This window comes from Acinonyx jubatus, chromosome B2 (genome assembly GCF_027475565.1).
Source record: "Acinonyx jubatus isolate Ajub_Pintada_27869175 chromosome B2, VMU_Ajub_asm_v1.0, whole genome shotgun sequence".
NCBI classification, from domain to species: Eukaryota; Metazoa; Chordata; class Mammalia; order Carnivora; family Felidae; genus Acinonyx; species Acinonyx jubatus.
The window spans coordinates 144,593,604-144,618,066 of NC_069385.1; the positions used below are offsets into that span (position 1 = coordinate 144,593,604).

General features: G+C 42.8%; 1 protein-coding gene and 1 pseudogene across 2 annotated transcripts; both read right to left on the reverse strand.

The window, feature by feature from the left end:
* Nucleotides 1-1,987: 1,987 nt before the first annotated feature.
* Nucleotides 1,988-16,813, reverse strand: CB2H6orf62 (chromosome B2 C6orf62 homolog). 2 transcript variants are annotated; one of them, XM_027040424.2, is made up of 5 exons: nucleotides 16,673-16,813; nucleotides 12,861-13,037; nucleotides 11,915-12,037; nucleotides 7,731-7,865; nucleotides 1,988-3,385 (listed from the first exon to the last, which is right to left on the reverse strand). In XM_027040424.2, the coding sequence occupies exons 1-5, from the start codon at nucleotides 16,712-16,714 to the stop codon at nucleotides 3,260-3,262; spliced, it is 603 nt and encodes a 200-aa protein (XP_026896225.1). In that variant the 5' UTR covers nucleotides 16,715-16,813; the 3' UTR covers nucleotides 1,988-3,259. The 2 variants fall into 2 exon arrangements, with proteins under 2 accessions (XP_026896225.1, XP_014920271.1); XM_015064785.3 differs by lacking the exon at nucleotides 16,673-16,813 and adding an exon at nucleotides 15,309-16,668.
* LOC113593967 (protein numb homolog) overlaps nucleotides 16,673-24,463 on the reverse strand; it is a 54,274-nt pseudogene continuing 46,483 nt past the window's right edge.

Here is a 24,463-nt window from a genome sequence, read left to right on the forward strand (position 1 = left end):
CAAAATAAACTTAAAAAAAAAAAAAGGAAAAGAATTTATCATAGGACTGGCATATTTTGTACTAAGGGCGGGGAGAAAAACATACTATTACCCCTTTTCTAGTAGCTAGAATAAAACCATGCAGATCACAAAACGGGATCAGAAAGATTAAATCACAAATCACTCAGTCCATTTCTCAAGTTCTGTTGAACGTGGCATTCTTAGTATTTCATTTTTGCATCATGGGGTCCTTCTGAACATTTCATTAACTAAACATCAAACAGAAAGGAAGCAACTTTAAATAAATTTGGAAACACTATCAGCAGTTAAAGGCTGAGTATTCTTTGCTTGTTTAGGAATACGTGCTTGATCTGTGCTCAACAGAGCAGACTTCCCCGGAGCAGTAAGCACACAGGGCACCCAGTTCTCGATTTCCGAGATTTCCCTCTAAAAGGAACCTGGGCTCCTTGGAGAAAATAGTGGATTCCGGGGCTACGGGGCTGAGATAGGGAAATTGACATGAACATTTCTTGTGCTTGAAAGTAAGCAAGTGTTCAAGTTCAAATAGTAAGAGGCATGCAAACTATGCAGTTTTGGGAAAGAGGAATTGAATCCACACCATGTAGGTAGATAATCCATGGCAGAGCTGGGAGGGCTCTTCCTTACAATAAAATGCTGATATATGTGGAGGGAGGAGTAAATAATGGAAAATTACCAATTTGTAGCTATCCTAGTGAAAGACTGGTTACAGCAAAAATCAGAACTCCTCAGTAGAGCACCTGATGAAAAGCAGGGTACTTCCACGTTGCTCTCCAGATTGCTTCTTGGTTTCAAGGGGGGAAAACAGTAACTTTACAATGCAGAAACAGGCCTTGATCAATCAAAATTAACATTAACAAAGAGCAACTTGACAGTGCACTTCTGGATTGGGTGCTGGCCAGAATAATCCCAAATTTAACTGTGGAAAAAGAAACAGCATTCAAATGCAAAATGAGGAACACCTTATATTTTTTAAAAAAAATTAGCCTACTCTTCAAAAATGTCAAGGTTATTAAACAAAGGCTAATGACCTGTTCCAGATTAGAGACTAGAGATGTGACAGCTACATTCAACGGTTTAAAAAAGACATGAGGATATTAGGACAATTAAAACTGGAATATGGACAGGTGAAGGTGTATCAACACTGCATTTCCTGGATTTGGTTACTTCCCTGTGGTTATACAAGAATATCCCTGTACTTGGGACCTAGGCTGAAGCACTAGAAGGAATAAAGATGTACCCATGACATATGTACCAAATGCTCAGATCGTTCAGAAAAGACATAGATATATATATCTAGAAAAAGTGGGAAAAAATGTGGCTAAGACACGGGTAAAGGTTATACAGTTTTGTGTATTACACCATTTCTAAATTGACTAAAATAAAATTAAAAACTGACTTACTGAATACATCCAGTATAATTCAACATAGTACAACAATGAAGAGTTTGGATCCTACAGAGACAGCTGGCCTGGTTTTAAATCTTCCCTGCTCCGCACGTGAGCTTGGGCAAGTTACTGAACCTCTGCAGCTCTTTCCACTCAGGCTTGTGAGACCAGAGCTTCAAACAGGACCTGGCCATGATAAACATTCAAAGCCATGATTTCAAGTAGATTCTAAATTTTCAATTGATGAGAAAACGTGGAAGCATTTTGAAATTAGTACTTCTTGGGGCGCCTGGCTGGGTCAGTTGGTGGAGCATGCGACTCGTGATCCCAGGGATGTTGAGTCCAAGCCCCCGGTCGGTGTGAAGCCTACTTTAAAAAATATTTTTCTTTTCCATGAAGCAAGGAACAAGGCCAACCTGATACCTGTTAAAGCTTACAAAAGGTCTTTGATTCCTATTCTTGAAACTGCAAATGCAAATGGTTTTTGTCCTGAGTTTACTGTGTGCTATGGACTGTAATATAACCCCCAAGGTCATCAGTAACACCACCCAGCGACTTGGGAAAAAAAGTTACCACTTCAGTTTTGTGTATTCACCTGAATAGTCAGGGAACTTTCACCTATTTTATTTAGGTTTTCATTTTTTTCAAATTCCAACCAGAAGCTAAATACATTTGGAAACCAGTAAGCACTAAGTTTTACTCCAAAGGAGTAGGATCATTCAGATTTACTCCATAAAAGTATGCAACCCTTAAGCAAAGCTTTTCTTCATTAAAAAGAAAAAACAAAAAACTATACAGTAGTCTTTCCTTATGTTCATTGCACAAAATGAGTTCTGCTTTTAGAGCTTTGACACTCAGTGTTTTGTTTTGTTTTTTTTTAACAATTTAAGATGCCAACTTTAGTAACTTTTTTCTATTCCAAGAAACCCTCCTAAAGTTTTCTTTTAGGATGGTGTAGAAACCAGTATTTCTGCACAATTCACTGCATTTTCTTTGTAATAAAAACCTCTTCTCTTTAAAACCAAAAAACAAAAACCAAAAAAGGAAAGTCCTCTCCCTATGATTTCTGCAGCTATGCATGGATTTCTCAGTTTTACAGCTGCGTTAGCTACTTCAGACTCCAGATCTGCTTTAATGTGTAGAACTGTATCCACATTCAGCAGAATACTCTTTTATAACAACAACTTGGGGAAAGAGATCTGGAAATAAAATACATACATTTATTTATGAGTACCAGGAAACAAACATGGCCCAGTAAAACATGAGGCAAGAATGCCTACAATGAGATGCTTTTTTTTTTCTTAAAAGATTTCTTCCCCGTGGTTGTATTTTTTTTTTTAAACAACCACTTGTGGTCATTAGAATGAATCTGACAGTGCTCTGGAACGACGGTGATTACGGCAAAGCTATTCCGTTTGTTTCAATGTTATGTATACCTTTTACATTCCCTTCTCACCCTCTAAATACTGATGACAGATGTCAGAGAGGCAAAAACCAGCATAAATGGAAAGACCATCAAAAAAGAGTATCACCTTGTGCTTTCAGATACATTTAAGCATTTCAGTGTACAACTGTCCTTTCACTTCACATTTTTAGCAGAATGCTGATGCAGTGCAGCAAATATGCAAAGCATCTTCTTTCACACAGTCCGTGCAGAAGACACCTAATTTTTTTTAAGTTCTGAGACACAAATAATTAAAAAAAAAAAAATCCAGGATGAACACGTTTCAAAATGCATAGTGTTCTGTGCATGAGTCCATTTTCTTTAAACTCTGAAAGAATAAAGTGTAAGAAAACAAGGAAACAAAATGCTGCTGCGCTCCCTGATCCTTTCCGCTCTGCTGGTCAGGCCCCTACTCCGGCATGTAAGGACGGAGGTGGTCCTCTATGGTGCCAACCGCCCAGTGCGTAAGCTGTTCCTGCGGCAGGTAGAGGCAGATGCTGCATAACTTGAAGATTGTAGCTTTGTTTTTCGGAGTCTGCAAGGGGAATCATTTTAATCTTAATAAAGAAGACCTTTACATAACCCATCAAGTGTCACATGAAGTCAATCTCCCATAATTCTATCAAGCACTTACACACAGCAATAAAGCACACAGATCAAGAGAACACATTACAGTCTGTACCCACAGGGACCACAGTCTAGTTAGGAAGACACAACCTTGCCATATAAAATACAGAAAGAATAAGCATGATTATAAACTAAACAAACATTTAGAGAGTTTATTCAAACAAAAAACTGAAGTCAGAAAAGTCAACTTGGACAACTTGCTAAAGGAAAATAAGGTTAAAGGCCATAGAGACACATCTTAACAGAAGTTTGAAGTCATGTCTGTATATACAAGGACAACAAAAGTGTCATAGAAGTGAGGGCAAAGATATGAAATAGAAAAAAGAAAGATTGAAGCATAACCGGGGGTAAAGGACTGGAAGAAAGCAAAAGTATTACCAGAAAAATAAAACTGTAAGTATTATTTTTAAAAAGTAGTTACTTGGGGACACCTGGGTGGCTCAGTCAGTTTAGTGTCCAACTCTCGATTTCAGTTCAGGTCATGATCTCTCCGGTTTGTGAGTTCAAAACCTGCATCGTGCTCTGTGCTGACCATGCAGATCCTGCTTGGGATCCTCTCCCCACCCCGCCCCCCCCCCCAACATCTCTGACCCTCCCCAGCTCTCAAAAAACAAAACATTTAAAAAAAAAAAAAAAGTCACCATTTAACATCTAGCTTATGGCAAGTGTGCTAGGTGCTTTCACAGATCACCACTGCCAGTAAACGGAAGACGGAATCTAAAACCCTTGAACCGCCTGCCTTCAAAGTTCTTTTCACTTCACCTTTAAAAAAAGCAGTCTCTATACATAAATAAACCACATAACGCACATGTATTTTTTTACTTTAAAGAAATTTCTTAAGGTTATTTATTTTGAGAGAGAGCGAGCATGAGTTAGGAGGGGCAGAGAGAGAGAGAGAATCCCAAGCAGGCTTCACACTGCCAGCACAGTGCCCGACGTGGGGATCGAACTCAGGAAACCACGAGATCATGACCTGAGCCAAAACCAACAGACACTTAACCAACTGAGCCACCCAGGTGCTATTTTTTCACTTTAAATGCTACAACAACCTTACGAATATCGTTTATTCAATTTAACAAAAAACACACTCACAGAAGTTACCTGTCCAAGATTTCATAGCCAGTCAGTGGCTGCATGTGGATTAGAACCCAGACTCCAGCCACGTGCCTCTCTACCACATTCCCCTCCAAAATTATCATTTGGTCTAGCTCTTTCCATACATCTTGCATTATGAAGGACATACGATCTCTGCTAGACGACTGTGATCAAGTTCTTTCATTTCCTGTTTTCCTCGCCTCTAAAATGGGAGTAAGAAGACCTACGCCTCCCAGGACTGTGGGGAGGATGACGTGAGCTCATGCCCGTATGGCTCCTTGAGGCCGGTAAGTAACGCACCCTGCGTTGGCCACCCTGTTGGGTCCCTCGATCCTCTTGACAAGGCAGGTATGGCAACACATCTCCGGGTCAGGAAGACCAGTAATGACCGGAGTGAAAGATGCACCTAAGAGCGCTGCAGACCAGATGCATCTACAGTCAGGGTTAACACCAGCCATCGCACTGCCCACAATTAAGGTTCCTAGGACTTGGGACTTTCAATGCAAAAATCAGGGCATTCCAGACAGACAGACAGACTGCTGGTCACCCTACCTACAACATGAACTTAGCTGACAAGCTTACAACTTTCTTTTCATTAAAAGGATTCAAGCTATTTGCTTCATAAAGCATAAACATCTGACTTTGATATAAAACAGAAGACGATTTCCTACTTATTTAGCAACGTTACTCCTTCAAGCCACTAGCCATTTCTATATAGTATTATTGATCTATACATTTGCGTGATAATCGGGGTGTCTGGGTGGCTCAGTCAGTTGAGTGTCTGACTTTTGATTTCGGCTCAGGCCATGATCCCAGGGTTGTGACACTGAGCCCTGCGTAGGGTTCTGAGCTGAGTGTGAAACCTGCTTAAGATTCTCTCTCTCTCTCCCTCTGGCCCTCTCCCCACCTTACACTCTCTCAATCTCTATTGTGGATTCCATAATAGAAGTCAACAGCCTGCTATCCAGTATTACCTAAGTAAGTTACTCAAATGAAAGTACACCACAAGTAATTAAAAAGGAAAACTCAGGCAACCTCAAAATATCCACCATAGGAGAGCTAAGGTAAAGATGAAACAGAAAAGAAAACCCCCAAAACCCACCCAAGTCGTAAGGTTTTTGTTAGTTTTATGAAATGCCTCCACTGAAATTAACTTTCTTCCCATAGTTCTTACTTGTACGTATAATACCATATGTGTTTTAAAATGTTCTTACAAGATACAAAGTCAACATATAATCTTCCTAAGGAGTCTTCAGTTCCTTGAAGGTAGCAGTATGATTCACCTTCATGTTTTTACTGTCACACTCTCTAGTAAAAATAAACAATGTTCTACAATGCATAACTAGTATCATAAATACTCTTCTAATCACCTGCCCGGTGAGGCCTTCTCTGGTGACACCATTTAAGAATTCTGACCCAATGGCTTACGTACCCCGCACCATCTTCTCTTAGCACCCATCACGTGAGTTGCATACTGTACTTCTCTGCTGCTGGGCCTCCCCTACCATGCAGTGGGAGTCCCTGATGACACAATTTCTGTCTAATGGGTTCACTGTTGCACAGCACCTGGCACATAGTAGTAGGCATTCATTTGTTGAATGAATGGTAATGAAAGCGATGCTATTTTTAAAGGTTAATAACAAAACATGTTATAAATTCTAACTTATTCATCACTTAAGTGATGCAGGTATTCCAGATTCTTTTTTATTCTGTAGAACGTTCTTTATCTCATCAACCTAAACCTGAGTATCATCACTTAAGTTGAAAGTGCTTATTTAAAACACATTTGGATCTTTTAAATACAGATGTATTTTATCCCTTCAGATTTTTAAAAAAATAATCTTTTTAATTAAGTTTATTTATTTTTGAGACAGAGCGTGAGCAGGGGAAAGGCAGAGAGAGAGGGAGACACAGAATCCCAAGCAGGCTCCATGCTCAGAGCTGTCAGTACAGAGCCCGATGTGGTGCTCCAACTCGCAAACTGAGAGATCATGACCTGAGCCGATGTCGGACGTTTAACCGACTGAGCCACCAAGAAGCCTCCAGATTTTTATTTATAAGATCTAAGGCTACAGCGTCTCAAAACATAATCTGTGTTACTAACCACCTGAAGATTTTGTTCAAAACATAGATTCTGATCGAGTAGGATTGGGGTAGGGCCTGAGAGTCCACATATTTAAGAATCTGCTATGATCTGTTGACCGTACTTTACTTAGAAAAGCTCTACCACAGGGTTTCTTAAAACACTGTTTTGGGGTGCCCGGGTGGCTCAGTCAGTTGAGCTTCCGACTTCAGCTCAGGTCATGGTCTCGCAGTTTGTGAGTTCAAGCCCCGCGTTGGGCTCTGTGCTAACAAAACAGCTCAGAGCCTGGAGCTTGCTTCGGACTCTGTCTCTCTCTCTCTCTCTGTCTCCCCCCCCCCCCCCACTCATGCTCTGTCTCTATCCCTCGAAAATAAATAAATGTTAAAATTTAAAAACAAACAAAAAAACCACGCTGTTTTAAGTTCACTGGAGTTTACTAGAATCATGACTTTTAAAAGCTCTCAGGCAGTTCTAATATGCAGCAAAGTTTGGGAACCACTATTCTAGGGTGAGGCCCAGGGTTATCTTTCGATTTTTAAATAACTTCAAAAATAATGCAGTTTTTAAGTGGCAAAACAGACTTAATTAACGCATATGGAAAAATAATTTGCTGGGTGCCTGGGTGGCTCAGTTGGATCTCCCCGTTTGTGAGTTCGAGCCCCACATCAGGCTCTCTGCTATCAGTGCAGAGACTTCTTTGGATCCTCTGTCCCCCTCTCCTTCTGTCCCTACCCCGCTTGCACTCATTCTCAAAAATAAACATTTTTAAAAAATCTTTTGCTGACAAGGTTTTTTTTGTTTTTTTTTTTTTTTTTTTTTTAGTTTATTTATTTTGAGAGAGAGAGAGCATGATTGGGGAAAGGGCAGAGAGAGGGAGACAGAGAATCCCAAGCAGGCTCCACATGGCTCAAACTCACAAAACTGTGAGATCATGACCTGAGCCAAAACCAAGAGTTGGACACTTAACAAAATGAGCCACCCAGGCACCCCTAACGAATAAGCTTTTTAAATGAGGAGTTAAGTGGAAGGAAGGCAGGCAGGCAGGGAAAAAAAATTAAAATTAAAAAATGCTTACCTGCAAGTGCTGTCTGTCAATGAAGAGAAACACTGACTGGTTAGGATTGTTGACAACAATTCCAGTCTTGTCCTTGCGGCTCAGTACATGCAGAAACTGTTTTTCATAGTCACCGTGATGAAACTCAAATTTGGCCTAATTAAGAAACACATTTACATGTAAGTACAAAGACGTTACCCTATTTGAAACATCTACCGCATCCACAGGCATCGAGTTGTGCCATCCAATGCGGTAGCCAACTGTGCCTACTCAAGTTTAACATATTAAATGCATTTTAAAATTCAGTCCTTCGCTAACACTAGCCACATCTCAAATACTCAATAATCACATGTGGCCAGTGGCCACCATTCTGAACAGTCTGTTGAGATACATAGCATTGCCTTTATCACAGAAAGTTCTAGTGAACAGCACTCCATTACAGAATTCGACCTTCAAGAAAAACACTGCATCAGGGTGACTAGATCCTCATTCTCAATGATTTTAGGCCAAATTCTATAAAACTAGATTTTCAAACCTACATGGCTCAAGACTTCCAACATATGTAGTGTCCCCCAATGTAATGCTTAAATAAGCCGAACGACATCTCCCTCCTTTTTATTATAAAGAACACACTACAGATAGCTTTTACGAAGAGATGTATTCCAATCTCAGCAGTACATGTCACTACTTACGTGACCTTGTACATATCCCCTAACTTCTCTAAACTTCAGTTTCATCTCAGGTTCTAACCCATCAGGACAGTTAAGGGGATTAAATGATACATAAAGCCCACACCTGAAAGGTATCCAGTCCTAACATAGATGGACTTGAGGATGTTATGAACCCCTCAAAATTTTAAAGATGTTTTCATGTGGGGTTTTTTCAGATTAAAAAAAACTTTAAGTTAGGAAGAAGTATTCTCAAATCAGAACATCCTTTTACTCTTTTAACATGAGGAAAATCAACTCCATCCTCCCACAAAACGTCCATGGAGACACTAAGTGCTGGGTGAAACAACCAGGCTAATGGAGAATTCAAAAAGCAGAGAAACCTTAAAGATCTCTTTATTTATATAATGTTCAATTATTTTAAGAAAGACTGTTAGTCCATTTGACTCAACTTTTATCTTCTTATGTCAAGACAGCAAGAAACACTGACAAGGAAAAACCAGTTCCTGCGATCTAGAATTTGACTGCCTAGCTTCTCTTATAAGCCATAACATAAAATGATATGCTACCCCCACACTATTGCATGGAAAAAGGATATTCGACTGTATCTCTGCACAAATTCAAATATTTATGAATATGAAAATAAGGCTACTAAGGCTCTGACACGGCTCAAAAGGACACGCACATGCAAATATAAAACCTAACTTGCTTCAAATCTTTCCTAGAATAAGCTGAGGTTATCTGTAAAACCCTAAACTGAGTTCCTATCTTCAGAGTGCTACGTGAAGAAGGGAGAAATAATTAACACAGCGGGCGCTGTAGGCAGTATTAACAAATGATTGTGGATTGGGCCTTGAAAGAGGACAGTAATTTTCCCCGGGAAAGCGCTAAGAAAAGGTAATTTGGAAAATGCCATTCCAGGAAACAGGGCCAACATTAAGCACAAATGTGTCAAAATTAAAATACTATTCAAGCAAGTGGGGCACCCGGCTGGCTCAGTCAGTTGTGCATCCAACTTGGGCTCAGGTCATGATCTCACGGCTCGTGACTTTGAGCTCCGCATCGGGCTCTGTGCTGACAGCTCAGAGCCTGGAGGCTGCTTCGGATTCTGTGTCTCCCTCTCTCTTTCTGCCCTCCCTGCTTGCACTCTGCCTCTCTCTCTCAAAAATAAACAATTATTAAAAAACTTAAAAAAAAACCAAAAAACTGTTCAAGTAAGAAAGCTTCAAGTATTCCAGTATGGCAAATACCAGGGAGAGACTAGAAGGGGCCAGTAGAACATCACACTGAAAAGAGATTTCAGTGAGACTGAAAAGGGCTTCTATGTTTCTGTGGCATTTCAATTCTATCCTATTGAATACATAAAGATTTGGGAAGGAAGGAATAGTCCCCACCAAAAAGAAAACCCTAATAAGCAGCATGAAAGCAATGCCGAGAAGTAACAAAATATTTGAACAGTGTGATGAAGAACTAACGCAGCAAGAGCATTTAGGGATAAAGAGGAAAGAAGAGAGATTTTAACGTGTACCTCCTAGTACTTTGAATATAGTAGGAACTTGTTATTGAAAAACAACCTTTACTCTGGTTCCTACTAAATCTCATTACTATTCAAACTTTAAAGTGCTTCAAGGGGCGCCTGGGTGGCTCAGTCAGTTGGGTGTCTAACTTTGGCTCAGGTCAGGTCATGATCTCACAGTCCGTGAGTTTGAGCCCTGCATCTGGCTCTGCTGACAGCTCGGAGCCTGGAGCCTGCTTCAGAATCTGTAACTCCCTCGCTCTCTGCCCCTCCCCCACTGACGCCTGGTCTCTCTCAAAAAAAAAAAAAAAAAAGTGCTTCAAGAGTCAAAGAATCAAAAAAACAAAATAAAGTTTTCAAGTTGAAGTTTATCTTTCCTTCTTTCATTTACCTCAAGAATGAAATTATTTATATTTATGACCTCTCATTCAGGATACTAATTATTTTAAATTACAAGGGAAGTAAGTTCATCTTTACACTATTAACTTGTTTCCTGAAGCTGAACTCTAAACTTACCTCTGTCCTATATAGTGCTTATACTCAGTCCACCTCTACCCTATATAGTGCTTACACTCAGTCCATAATATTAGGTTTTTATAATACAGGGCACTTCCCACAGTACAGAGTAGCAAATTCTGAGCATAAGCTTTACAGGAATCACATCTTGATTGCCACTTAACTGCATGACCTTGGGCTGTTTAGCTAATCTGCAACAGCCTCAGCGTCTTCCTTGGCAAAAGGAGGCTCCTGTCTGCATCGTTATTGTAAGGATGAAGATTAAATGTATATATTCAGGAGACAGCCTAGCACAACTCTCAAACACCATTATTTGAAAAAGTAGTGCTTGACTTGAGACAAGACTATTTTAACACAACTATCCCAAGTAAGGTCTCAGAGGGAAAGAGAAGAGAATTGGAAATTTTTAAAAATACAGGGAGAAGTGAACCAGTTGCCCAGTGAAAAATTCTGAATGAAAAAAAAAAAATCTTTCCAGTGCTTCTGGACAGCAGTTACAGCTGATGCGTAAGACATGCTCTGATAACTACAAACACGCCCCATCATTCCTGGTCTTCCTGCTTGTCACATTAAACTTCTATTCTCCAGCACATTCACGTGAGTTAGTATCATCCATTAAAGGAAAACATGAATACGCAATACTTTTACCCACATTTAGGGCTATATGTTAACTTTAGAACTTATTTCTGTCAAATGAATCTTACAAAAAGAACGATAATTTGAGCTGTTGTGCAGAACATTACCTTGGGGACAGGGGGAGTATACCAATTTGTTCATACACAAAAGCACCATAAAGATACTTCATAGTAATGGATAAATGCAAAATTTTTTCAATCATAATTTTCGCTATTTTTATTATAGATATAAGTATGATTGATGTATTTATGACATTTACATATATGTAGAATAAAACTTGGCCATACCTGACCTAGAAGTAACCATATTGGTATTTCAGGGGAGATTACTTTACTTTCTCCTATGCATATAAAGCTACCATACATAAAATTAGGATCACTGCCTCAAGGGCAAATGCTCTTCAACACTAGAAACTAGTACATCAAATGACAAGTCAAAAGTTGGCAGGGATGTCCAGGAAGATTACTTCATCACCACTACCAGATTTACTCCTCTCTTGTATAGTTTTATACACAAATCTACTTTTAGAAAAGGATTTCTTATATCAGACTCCTTTGAGAACCAGATGGTTAGGTATACTATTTTGGGAGTACAATTTCAGAGGAGAGATCACCTGAGTTCATTCATGGGCCCCTCTGTAAATCCATCCTCAAAGATTTTCTCTAGCCGTTATTTCAAAGACACACTGGAGTAGTTAGGACCACCTCTCATTCTCAAGAGATTCTGTCACCCAAATGCTTTCTCCTCTTGCATCACAATATCCAAACAGACGAGAGCAACTCATGACTGATTAGAACGCATATTCTCAAAAAATTTAAGTTAGGCCCTATTTACTCACTTAAGTGCACACCACACTTAGAATAAAATACCTGAACAGGCCTAAAAGGCTCATCAGATTCCTTCCACCTAGAAAACAGGAGACAGACAATTTTTTCAATATCATTCCGAGGCCAAAGAATGAAATCCATCTCCTGAGTACAGCCAATTACATCCTATAAAATGACCAAAAAAAAAAAAATTACTTTCAAAGAAACAAAATTATAACAAGCAATGAACGTCACCAATTACAGGTTTGAGTACAGAAACATTTCACAAGTACAGAAGGTGCGTGAAGCATCATTTTATGTATTAAGAGGTAAGAGGAATAGAACAGTACCCAATCTGACTAGCCCATGGCCTACTTCTAATCTTTATCTTGTAGAGTCCACATACTCAGTCCAATGTTGCTCATATCAAGACCTAGATTAATCAGCACATGGTGAAGACTCCAACTCAGGCTGATTTTTCTGGTTAAGTCCCAGTATTTTTTATTTCCATTCTTCAAAAGCAGAACCTAGTTAATATATAAGCAAAGCTGTCTTGGTATTTTTATTATATACTTACACAAAACTATTTTCTCCATTCTTGTTCCTTATTATCATAGTCCAGTGTATTAATTTTCAAAGGCCAGTAAACTTTTCAGACCAGTACAGGGTTCTTTCTAACCTTCCCCCACGCCACTAATTGTGGGGATCTCCTGTTCAAATATGTTCATACTAACTTCCAAAGAGTTGCAGAAATTTAGAAGATTGACAGCAGTAATTCCTTCTACTTTAACTTACAAGGAGCACATCAGTTCTCTCCCCAAAAAAGAAAATCCAATAAACAGTAACATAAAACATTATCCACGGCCAATAATACACACCGCTATCAGCATAACACCACACACAAAAAGTCATCCATGTTTTATTTGAAGTCAACTTCATTCTTAGGGGGAAAAAATGTAAGTTTAACTTGTAAAAACTTACCAAATCAGGACTGACAAACAGAACTTACCCTTCTCATAGACTGGTATCGAGGAGCATGGAGCTGTACCACATCCTTCTGTAAAAGCTCTATGGAACTTTCCAAGGAATAGCTAGAATCTCGCACACCTTTCAGGATATTTTCTTCGTAATTATTTGTCATAACTGGTATAACCTCAGACACTTCAAAAAGTGCTGATTTTTTCTTCTAAAAGGAAAAAACAAAGTGTTTTAACCCACCAATAGTAGCACATTGTCTTTTAACACCCAGTTCATGTTACAATGTCATGTATCCTTATTTTAGTATTAACTGAAGTGATTTTTTATAACGAAATGCCAGATTTTCAAATAGGTGGATCCTTCTGTTCTTCCTCCAACCCCCATCACTCCCGTTACCCCTACCGCACACAAACAGGCTATAATAAGAATGTTTTACTGCACGCTCTTACAGTATCCAGAACAGGTAACTTATTTTAAACAGTAATATTTTTTAAACATGGTGAGAGATAAACACTAGACACACCTAATGCTAAAAAAAAAAAAAAAAAGTGATTTACTCTTGATGTACTTTCATTTAACTGATTCTACACAGTTAAATTAAAATCTCAACAGTTTAAAAACAAAGCTGTACAAACTACCATTTTTTAACTCCTTAAAAGAGTCAAGTATCATTACCACTTTTACGTATTACATAAAAGTGTCAATATACGAAACAAGAAAAAAAATTAAAAGACGACCAAACTGAGTTTCAAATTTACTTGTAACCAAGCACTCATCAATTTAGGTTATAAAATTCATGAACTACTCAGGACAGTTGCCTGGGTACTGTCCATTCAGAGTAAAAACGGGTTTTCATGGTGTTAAAGAACTAGATGGTACAACTCAGGGCATCTTCTATATTAAAAGAACTAACCTCACCAAGTATATCTTGGATTTAGTTCTACTGAACTTATAATACCTTCAATTAAAATCTGATCTTCTCAATTCTGCAGTCAACACATCAACAAAAAGACAAAATGGAAAAGTCAATCCCTGGTACTACCCAATCTTGGGATAATCACTTCAAAACCACCACTCTGAAATCACTTTGCAATGCTATATGCTCCAGCAGCCAAAAGCATCCTTAAATACAGGCATACCTTGGAGATATCGTGGGTTCAGTTCCTGACCACAGCTATAAGCTAATATCACAATAAAGCATGTCAAATTAATTTTTTGGTTTCCCAGGGCGTATAAAAATTATGTTTACACTACACTGTAGTCTATTAAGTGTGCAAGAAGCATTATGTCTTAAAAAAAATAATGTACATACCTCAATTGAAAAATATTGCTAAAAAATGTTAACGATCCTCCGAGCTTTCAGCAAGTAGTAATAACTGATTGTAGATCACCATAGCAAATATACATTAAAAGAAAGCCTAAAGTATTTCTAGAATTATCCAAATGTGACACAGAGGCATGAAGTGCACAGATGCTGTTGGAAAATGGCGCTGACAGACTTACTCAATCCAGGGTTGCCGCAAACCATCAATTTATAAAAACCAAAATACCCACGAAGCACAGTAAAGTGAAGAGCAATAAAACCACGGTATGCCTGTACAAATACTCTTCAAGAGTTAAGAGTGGGGTAAATACCCAGGAAACTTCCAAATATTAAATAGATGCCACACTAAGAATCTATTTCTGGTCTGAAATTAGCTCACAACTTCGGTGCAACAATTAAAGCAGTAGTTCCTTATACGCATAATCTAATCTCATGTCAAACAGATCATTGAAGAAACTGGCCATTTTAAGTTCCAAAAAAATAAATACTGCTTTTATAATGTTCTCTTTGACTACTCACAACTCAGTTGTTTGCTATTTAACCGTGGAGTTAATTCTGATTCCGTTCACCACCCCCCCCCCTCGAAATTTCAATGTCTTTAGGTCCTTTTGAATTTTAATAAATTGCACTTCTAAATACAAATTAACCATTAACAGTATTTAGTTGTTCCTAAAAATTAAAGTGTATTGTAATCCATTAAATGTACCAAGAGAAAAGGTATCTTTAGCATGAAGTTGAACAGACTAGTTTCAGCACATAAACATCTTGATTCTAATTTACCACTTTCAAACGTCCTGCTTTATAGACAATCCTCCAATTAATAATGTTCTCCATGTAACTCTACATAAATGTAATTTATTGTAAAACAGAAACGCGAGTTTTACAACGTTGCTCCCCCCAGGTTAACTAAAAATAGACCCTACTAAGCTTTAGAGTATTTCCAAACCAACAAGTCCTCCAGCCTTCCACGGGGAGTTACCGGCACGGCACCAGCTCGCGCAGAGAATTCCCCATAAGGGTCGAAGTGAAAGCACATACGTAGACTTCTGTCAACCACTCTTTAACCTAACACGCAGGTATTTAAGGGTAACAAATAACTTAATATACACTTACAAAAATCACTTGTGCTAATTCACATTAAGAATTTTAAATTACCTTCTCCTTGAATACAAAGGCAATATACATCTTGAAGTCAAACTGGTCAGCTAGAGATTCTTTTTTCTTTCTAAGCTGAGCACGTAGTCTGTTCAGAGCTTGTTTCTTCCGGGAGTTTGGGTCCCCCATTTTGAAATACAGGTGGTACTAAAGCCTTTGGAAATTGTCACTAAACTATGGGCACTTTTTCTTAAGACTCAAGTACAACAGAAACAAGTCATTTTTTTTTCCTGCTAATATGATTGAATAGCTAAAATCACGACTGTAACCCAAAAACTGCACCTTCTGGCAATATTAGCAGACTGTCATATTACAGGGTCAAGAAACAAAAGCTGCTGTCCAGTCATGTTTGGACAATAACGTTTGGGGTTATGGGGAAAGAGGAAGGGGAGGAAGGAAAGACAGAGAGGAGAAAATACTTGGAACTAACTTTTTGGAAAACGCATTTGGCTTAAATGCCAAAATAAAGGCTCTGGGGGGAAATGAAAAGCCTATTATCAGGATTTAGGTGTGCAATAAAACACAGCTGACACCAGTCCAATTCTTCAAATCCATCCGGATTTTTCCCCCTCTTTAGAGAAGGGATTATGATAAGGAACGGGGGGGGGGGGGGGGGAGTGTAATGATCCCTGCTTTCCAAATACCAAAACAAAAAAATTATAAAGGGGGGGAAAGAAAAACCCAACCCCCCCCCCCCACCAAAACAGGGTAGGTGAAGGAAACCGAAATATCCAATTGGGTTTTACCCAGCCAGATCCATGGCTGCAGTACCTAATCAATTCTTAAGTTATTCCAGATTTCACTATTGCTATGTATTGCCAGTGCTTGTTATTGATTACACTTGGTGGTGAGCAAAGAGAAAAGTGCAAAATCGGTAGAGAAGGAAGGGGAGAGGTACAGGGTTTCCCTGCAATCAACTACAGTGTATACCGGGGGCGGACAGGTGTTGCCCAAAGGAGCCATGAGAAGAAACAGCGGAGTCATTACCAACTTCCCCATCACCCACATTTTCACCCTCAGGCGACTGCTAATGCTGCTGCCATGGAAAATCATGATGGCAGAGAGAAAGGGGGTATATAACACGATATAACAGTTATTCCGGCTCTGTGGCTGGACCTGATTAATGCCCGGGATCCCAACACCCCCAGCCCTGCAATGAGTCCTACATTCCCCAAGGGAGCCTTCCCTAGGAATCTGGCCCCGTTCAAGATCGTGGGGAGTGCGACTTATCTTCTTGCGAGCATTGCTGAGGCAAAGGCGGTGGGCTCTTCTCCCAGACAGATCCCAGGCAGCGCCCAGGGACCACCTGCCTTCCACCCCCCAGGTCCCACCCCCACCCTTTGCCTTCAGCGGCAGCGACTCACTCGCACCACGGGAGACACAGGATCACTCGGGTTTTCACTCATTTCATCGTGGAAACAATTCCCGCCCGGGTAGAGGAGGCGGGAGAGGGAAAATGGGATGGATCAGTGGGAAAAAAAGAAAATAGTTGTGTTAATATGAATTACTTTTTAAAGTACGCCCAGCCCACCCCCCCCGAAAAAAAAAAAAAAAAAAAAGGCCCTGAAGTTCCCGGATTCCGGATTAAGCTCGCTCGCTCTCTCTCACGTTGAACAGACCATGTTTCCCGAGTTTGGCTAGTTTAGGGTGGGGTCATTAGTTGGTTTCCCGAGGGGGCAGAGGGGTGGAACCGAGGCAGCTGGGACGGGGGCGGGTGACGGGGAAATGCCCTCCCTGTCCCCGCGCAGACCGGGACTCACTGACCGACGCTCGGGCGGGGTTCGGGCCCTCTAGCCGCAGCCTGCGGGCGGAGCGGTGGCGGCGGCAGAAGAGGAGGCGGCGGCGGGGGCGCTGCTCGCAGCACGGGCAGGAGCCATGTCAAGAGAAAACCACCAGCCAACTGAGCCCCTCCATCCCCGCTGCAGTGCGCACTGTGACCGGGCCGCCCGCGCTGCTGCCGCCGCTCAGCCCCCACCTGGGACCCATAGTCTGGCTCGGCGCCCCGGGCGGCGGCGGACGGAAGGACGCGGAGGCGGCGGCGGCGAGAGAGAGAAAGAGAGAGAAAGAGAGAGAGGAGAGAGAGAGAGAGACCGAAAGGAAGAGAAGTAACGAGGAGAAAGAGGGGTGGGATTGGTACTGGCGGCGGAGGGGGAGGGGAGGAAGGGGAGGGGAGCCCTGCGCTACGGGGTCTGTCAGCGAAGCAAACCCCCCAAAATAAAGTTATTTCAGTTCAAGCATCTGCTCTCGAGTCTTTCTTCCCCCACGGTCGGGTTCCGGCTCTCAGGAAGGAAGGTCGAGGAGACCCGGAGGGGGCAAAGCCGAAGTGGAGGGTGAGAGTCCGCGGTGGCACAGCCTCGTTTCCCCCCCAACCGCAGGCTGCGGAAACGGCGGCGGCCTCGGGCGCCTCCCGGGTCCGGGGCAGACTCGCGTTTGAGGAGGGGAGCGAGAACAAACAACTTAAAATGGCAGCGACGGCCGCTGCGTCACACGCCCCTCGCCGGCGCCGCCCAGAACTCTCTGCGGCTGCGCACCGCGCGGGCCGCCACCATCTGCACAGAGCGGGGGGGGAGGGAAGGCTGGAGGCGGAGAGTGTCCCGCGGTTATCAAGCAGAGAGGAAAGAAGGGCAGCAGGAGAGAGTATGGAGAAGCTTTCCAAAGGATGAGTCTTTGAAATTAAACTTCTTAGTTGACATTCCCGCCTCCAAGGAGAGTTTGAGAATAGAGACTCCCTTCCCGAGCAGCATGGAGTTTCCATGGGGCGTGGCAAGTTGCAACCCATACTCCCGCCGCCCCCTCCGTCTGGCTGTCCCAGCTCCTGAGTTGGCTCCTCGCCCCACCCGCTCACGGTCGTCATAAAGCCACGCCCTTCCCTCGCCCGCACAAAGCACCCGGATGGAGTCCCTCTTCCGGGGTCTCGGTCGGCCCCCGCGATAGGTCTGGCTGCGAGTCTGAGCTGAGCCAGCGGGCTGAGAGTTGGCGGAGGCGGAGGCGGGGGCGGAATGAGGGAGGGAAAGGGAAGTGTGATGGGAAGTCGGGGACGATCCCCGTTTCACCTCACTGTGCTTCACGTCTAACTACAGGGTCTGCGCGCAGGGTCTTGCAGCGAGAAGCTGACAACTCCTTTCCAGCGCCTGGAATGTCAGCCGCGCGCTGCGGAGAGTGTCTTCCACGGGTCCCACGTGGCTCCGTCCCCACCTCGCCACGTGCGCGGGCAGGGAGGGCGGTCCTCAGGCTCTGAGGAAGGTCACCGTTGGACGCCTTTGGAACGTGGCTGCTGTGACTTGGGAGAACGACAGTTGCACCTGTGGATCGTCCCCCGTTTCAGAATACAGTTTCTACTGGGATCCCCCAGGACCTGAGAGACCTAGTGCCCTATGTAGTTCACGGTCTTAGGAAAATAGGAAGAGGGTACTGTGGGACGTTTGCCGATGAATCAAGGGCGTTGAGGCCCATTTTTCAGAGCTCTGATGTGCTGATAACGCAGTTATAAGTCGGTAATCAGCAAAAGTCAATGCTTGACAGAAGTAAAGCTACACTCCTTTATGAACTCTACTCAGTATGATGAAATTTAGAAGTCCCTCGGATTACTGCCCTTCACTTGGGAAAATCAAAATAGAGTACCTGCAATACCCTTTTTTTTCCACCCATGACCCAAAAGAATTATTTGTGAGCTACCATTCCATATAAATTCTTGTCCAGAACTGAAAGATGAAATTCCTGCTACTGCTTCCCTGATTGATTTTCACAATCACATACTGATAATTGTAAATCATCACTATTGAAGATTTAGGATAGTTTATGACATTTAGTTACCAAAAAAAATATTAAAAAAATTAACACTGGTTCATGTCTTTTTTTTTCCCTACGAAGAACATTTTTTGTTAAAGCAGATTGTAAATTAAGCTTTTTAAAATAATTTTTTTTAGTTTATTTATTTTGAGAGACAGAGCGAGCAGAGACAGAATCCCAAGCAGGCTCCATGCTGTCAATGTGGAGCCCAACTTGCCGCTCAAACTCACAAACTGGGAGATCAGGACCTGAGTTGAAATCGAGAGTCAGAGGCTTAACCAACTGAGCCACCCAGCCGCCCCAGCAGATTATAAATCCTTATCAGTACAAATACATACAGCTCACATTTGATTGTAAAGCCAACATTCAAAAGTAAAAATGAGATGGGATCTCATGTTGTTACCAAAGGTCAAGTGGCTGCAACTGGCAACAGGATGCTCTGCTCTCAAGTGAGCGGAGGGACTCCCACACAGCTAATAAAACCAGATTCTCCACCCCCACAAATCTAAGAGACAAAACAAAACCCACCAAGACCCGCGTGACAAACCAACACGGTAACCCGTGCTCCCATGGATGGATATGATGATGTCACTGTCACCCTAGAGTTCAAACATAGAGGATTGACATAAAGAAACTGCAGCAGTCCATCAGGGCCAATACATATTCAAAGTGTATTTAGATTGATTCCATTAAAATAATGACATTAGGGGCACCTGGGTGGCTCAGTCAGTGGAGCGTCCGACATGGGCTCACGTGATTATCTCCCGGTTTGTGGGTTCAAGCCCCACGTCGGGCTCCCCACTAACAGTACGGAGCCTGCTTGGAATTCTCTCTCTGCCCCTCCCCTGCCCACTTTCTCTTTCTCTCTTTCTCAAAAATAAATAAACTTTGTAAAAATAATAAAAAACAAAACAAAATAACGACATTAGAATTTCACCCCAGGTTGAAACCCAGGACAACACTGATCTTTCTTTTCTTTACAACCAGCACCTAGTGACTGTATTTGTCACTCGCATGTGTTGCTGCAATGTGCTACTTACCACGAATGATACCAAATAAGCCAGAGATCTCATCTGCGACTCCCAACCTTCCCTCTCCCCACTTTGACAGGCATCACTGATAAATCAATCAGATGTACAGCTTCTTACAGGTAACCCTTTTACCTTTGGCAAGATCACTTACATTCATACAACTTTTTAATATTGACAACTATTTAAAATATGTAAATGCATGAAAATAAGGATATTGGCTTTTTTGATAATACAGATTTATGTTTATTCTTACTCAAAGTGGAAGCTCAACTTTACACCTACAATATACCTAAAGATACACCTAAAATCTGCTGGACAACTGCTGATGTGACCTCCTGGGAATCCTGGCAGCATAGCCCGCCTATCTCTTGTCCCCAGCCCAAGCGCAGGCCACCACGTTCTTGGGCTCTAAGACAGGCCAGCACTGAGGGGCGGCAGGCAAATGGCATGAAAAACAAAGGGAGATGGTTTTGCTTCCCCTACTGTTTTATACTCCAGTAAATGTGCTTTGAATACAGACTCCTGTCCATATACTTCTGCCTCTCTGCTGTCCGAGATCTGTGAGGGACTGCAGGAGTAGGAGGTGGACAGAGGGCAACGTTTCCTTGACTTCTTTAGCCTAACTGCAAGACAACTTTTCTCTAGAAATGTTCCTGCCCCTTCCTTTTCAAAAGCACCTTTCCTAGAACCCTGTGCCTGGACAAGCTCCTTGGGACCCTTGGGATTAGTGGAAAGTAAACTGACAGGGAAGGCAAAGTTCCCTTTGCTCCTTTGACCTCTGCCCCTGCCCTTGTCTAGGTACACACAACATACATAAGCCATACAGACTGCTTAAAGTTCAATTTCAAACATCTTCTGTAAGTCACTGGAGGAAGGGTTGGTGGGTGAGGGGTTAGTACGCTGCCCAGACTTGCTTCCTAATGCAGCCCACCGGGTTTCGGAAGGATGCACTGGACAGGTGCCTGCAGGAACCTCCGTGTGCTCATCTCCTGAGGCCAACCCACCATCGTCTACACCGCTGAAAGCTACAGAACCGTTGGGGTGCTGAGCAGGAGGCTTAATGAAAGACTGGCAGTCTTGTAGGAAAGTAGGCTTGTCCCCTACTAAGGGAATGTCTGGGGCTTGACCGGGCTGGGAGGCTGATGGAGGTGGGCAGCCTGAGGGTGGCCCACAGTGTCATACACATTGGCTGCCATCGGGAGGGAGTGATGCCCATCACAGCCACATGAGGTGCCAGATAGGGCATCCCATTGGCCACAGGATAGGACTGGGCAGGGACAAAGGCTGGCTGCAGGGGTGGGACCAGACCACTGGCACAGGCTGGGAGGTGAGGAATGAGTTCTCTTGGAAAGGCGGTGCTGGCTGGGTGATGGCAGTGGGTGCGGGAGGCTGGAGAACTGACCGCGGAAGGGCAGCTGAGCCCGGACACTCTTGAACCCCTCTTCTAACCAGCAGTCCGCCGCAGGGGGAGTGTGTCTGTGAGCAGCCTGGACGAGACCTGGAGAGGCAGCACCTGAAGACTGACCGCCTCCGGCCCCGAGTGCGTGGCTGCAATTCCCCTGTGAACAGCATCAGGGCCCAGGGCTCCAGGGCTGGCTTCATTGCTGTGGCCACGAGGGCGGTGCGGGCTGGCTGAGCCGCAAGCCCACGGGAGGCCGAGTCAGGGCCACTCACTGGAAAGGCAGGAGATGGTGATGCTACCGCTGTCACCGGCGTGGTCACTGGGGCAGATGAGAAGGGACCCTCGCAGGGCATGCTCCATGAGCACAGGGAGCTGATGCTGTCTGCTTCCCACCACTCCGGCCCTTTCTGGACACCTTGGGTCTGTTTCATGATTGCTCTCATTCTGCGTGCTCGGTGGCTGTTGTGACACGGAATGACCCTTATGTTGTACAAGTGGTCCGACTAGCGTCAAAAGTAGCAGTCACCCCACATTCCTTCTCCAGCTTCTGCTTCCTCTCCTTCATGCTCAATCTTGCACCCATGACCTTGACAGCCATGGAGCAATGACAGATCAGCGCCAAGCAGTGCCATCACGACATATGTCAGAGAAGCCTCTATCAAGTTCCTACCTGGGACACAGGAAGTAACTTTTTCTATTGTCTGGTCAACTATGAGGTCCTTAGTATTTTCTTTTCTTTTTTTTTAATTTTTAAAGTTTATTTATTTTGAGAGAGACAGAGACAGTGTGTGGGGGGGGGCGAGAGAGAGAGAGAGAGAGAGAGAGAGAGAATCTCAAGCAGACTCTGCAGTGTCAGCACAGAGCCTGATGCGGGGCTCGATCTCACAAACCATGAGATCATGACTGGAGTCGAAATCAAGAGTGGATCGCTTAACCGACTGAGCCACCCAGGCACCCCTTAGTATTTTCATCCACAACTGGGGGTCCACCTGCTGAAACCCACAGGACCGCCTTCCAAAGAAGCCTTTGAAGAACTTCCTTTCAGCTTTCAATCTTTTAACAGTATCTTCACAGCTGTGCCTTCCTCTGGTCTCCTTAACTTCTATATGGCCAAGGTACTCAACCAGGAAGCTGCATTTTCCAGTACAAACCCCTTCTTCATCCGCCTGCCCCTGATGTGGACGACTGGCTTGTGGATCACAAACATCTTTCTTTCCCCTAAAACTTTGCTCTAGACTGTTTGTTTTAATTTTGACAACCCACTCTAGTCTTGGCTGTGTCCTTTACAAACTGTGTGACTTTGAACAAGTTTTGTAACTTTCCCAGGCCTCAGTTTCCTCATCTGTCTTCCAGAGGCGTCTGAAGATGGCCGGTACACCAATACTCCAATCGAGGGATGAGAAGGAAGATCTTGGGTCTCAACAGCAGCTGTGCTGGACATCCGCCCTGGAAGAAGCTGCAGAAGCCCCAAATCTGCCACTGCCCCCAACCAAGTCCAGTGTCACTGCCTCTTCCTTGGCCACCGGTAGCCACCAAGTGCCACCACCTCCCCCATGACAACAGGCCCCTGTCTTCTTGATCTGCCCCTGATTTGTACCCTTGATCACTTCCATAGATGAGTTTTTTAAATAACAGCTACAAGTATGATTGACGTAGCATAAATTCACCTATTTAGAGTGTGCAATTCGATGGTTTTTAGTATTTTCACAGAGTTGTCTAATCACAATTTTAGGACGTTTTCGTCACCCAAATAAGAAACCCTGTGCCCATTAGCAGGTACTCCCCCTTATCATCTTCCTCAGTCTCAGGCAACCACTAATCTATCTTCTGTCTCTCCAGAGTTGCCTTCTCTTATGGTTCATATCAATGGAATCACACAATATGTGTCCTTTTGTGACTGGCTTCTAAGTGTAATGGTTCATTCATGTTCTGTTGTATTATATCACAGTACTTAGTTCCTTTTTAGTGCTAAATAATAGTTCACTGCGTATTTCATATTTTTTATTGATGTAAAATTGGTATACGGCATTATGTAAGGTTCAGGTGTACAACATTATAATTCGATATTTGTATACACTACAAAGAGTCTAGTTACTGCCCTTCACCATACAGCTGGGCTCTTTACCCATTTCGTCCAACCCCCAACCCCTTTCCCTTCTGGCAACCACCACTCCATCCTCTATATCTGTGAATTTGTTTTCATTTTGTTGGTTCGTTCGTTTGGTTTTTTAGATTCCACCTATAAGTGAAACCACACAGAATTTGTCCTCTTCCATCTGACTTACTTCACTTACCATAATACCCTCAAGGTCCATTCATGTCGTGGCCAATGGCTAGATTTCATCCTTTCTTATGGCTGACTAATATTCCATCGTATGTATCTCCACATCTTCTGTATCCACTCGTCTACGGACGGACACTTGGGCTACTTCCATATCGTGGCTCCTGTAAACAATGCTGCAGTGAACAGAGGAGTACAGAGATCTTTTCAAATTAGTGTTTCATATTCTTCAGATAAATCATCTTTTGTTTATCCACTCACCAGTTGATGGATATTTAAGGTTTTTTCCTGCTCTTTGGCTATGAATACTATTGCTATGAATATGAATATTTTGGCTATGAATACTATTGCTATGAGCATTTGTATACAAGCTTTTGTGCAGACATGTGTTTCCAATTCTCTTTGGTGAGAAATGAATTCGCCTGGCAGTGACATTACTGGGGGGCAGATGTTAACTCTATCTTTAGCCATCTGAGAAACTGCCAGACTATTTTCCGAAGTGATGGCACCGCTTGACATTCCCACCAGCAGTGTCTGGGGACTCCTTCTCCACATCCTTGTTGTTATCTCTCTTTCTGATCATAGTTACCCTGGTGCATGTGAAGGGGTATTTCACGAGGGTTTTGATTCACCATTCCCTGATGATTAAGGG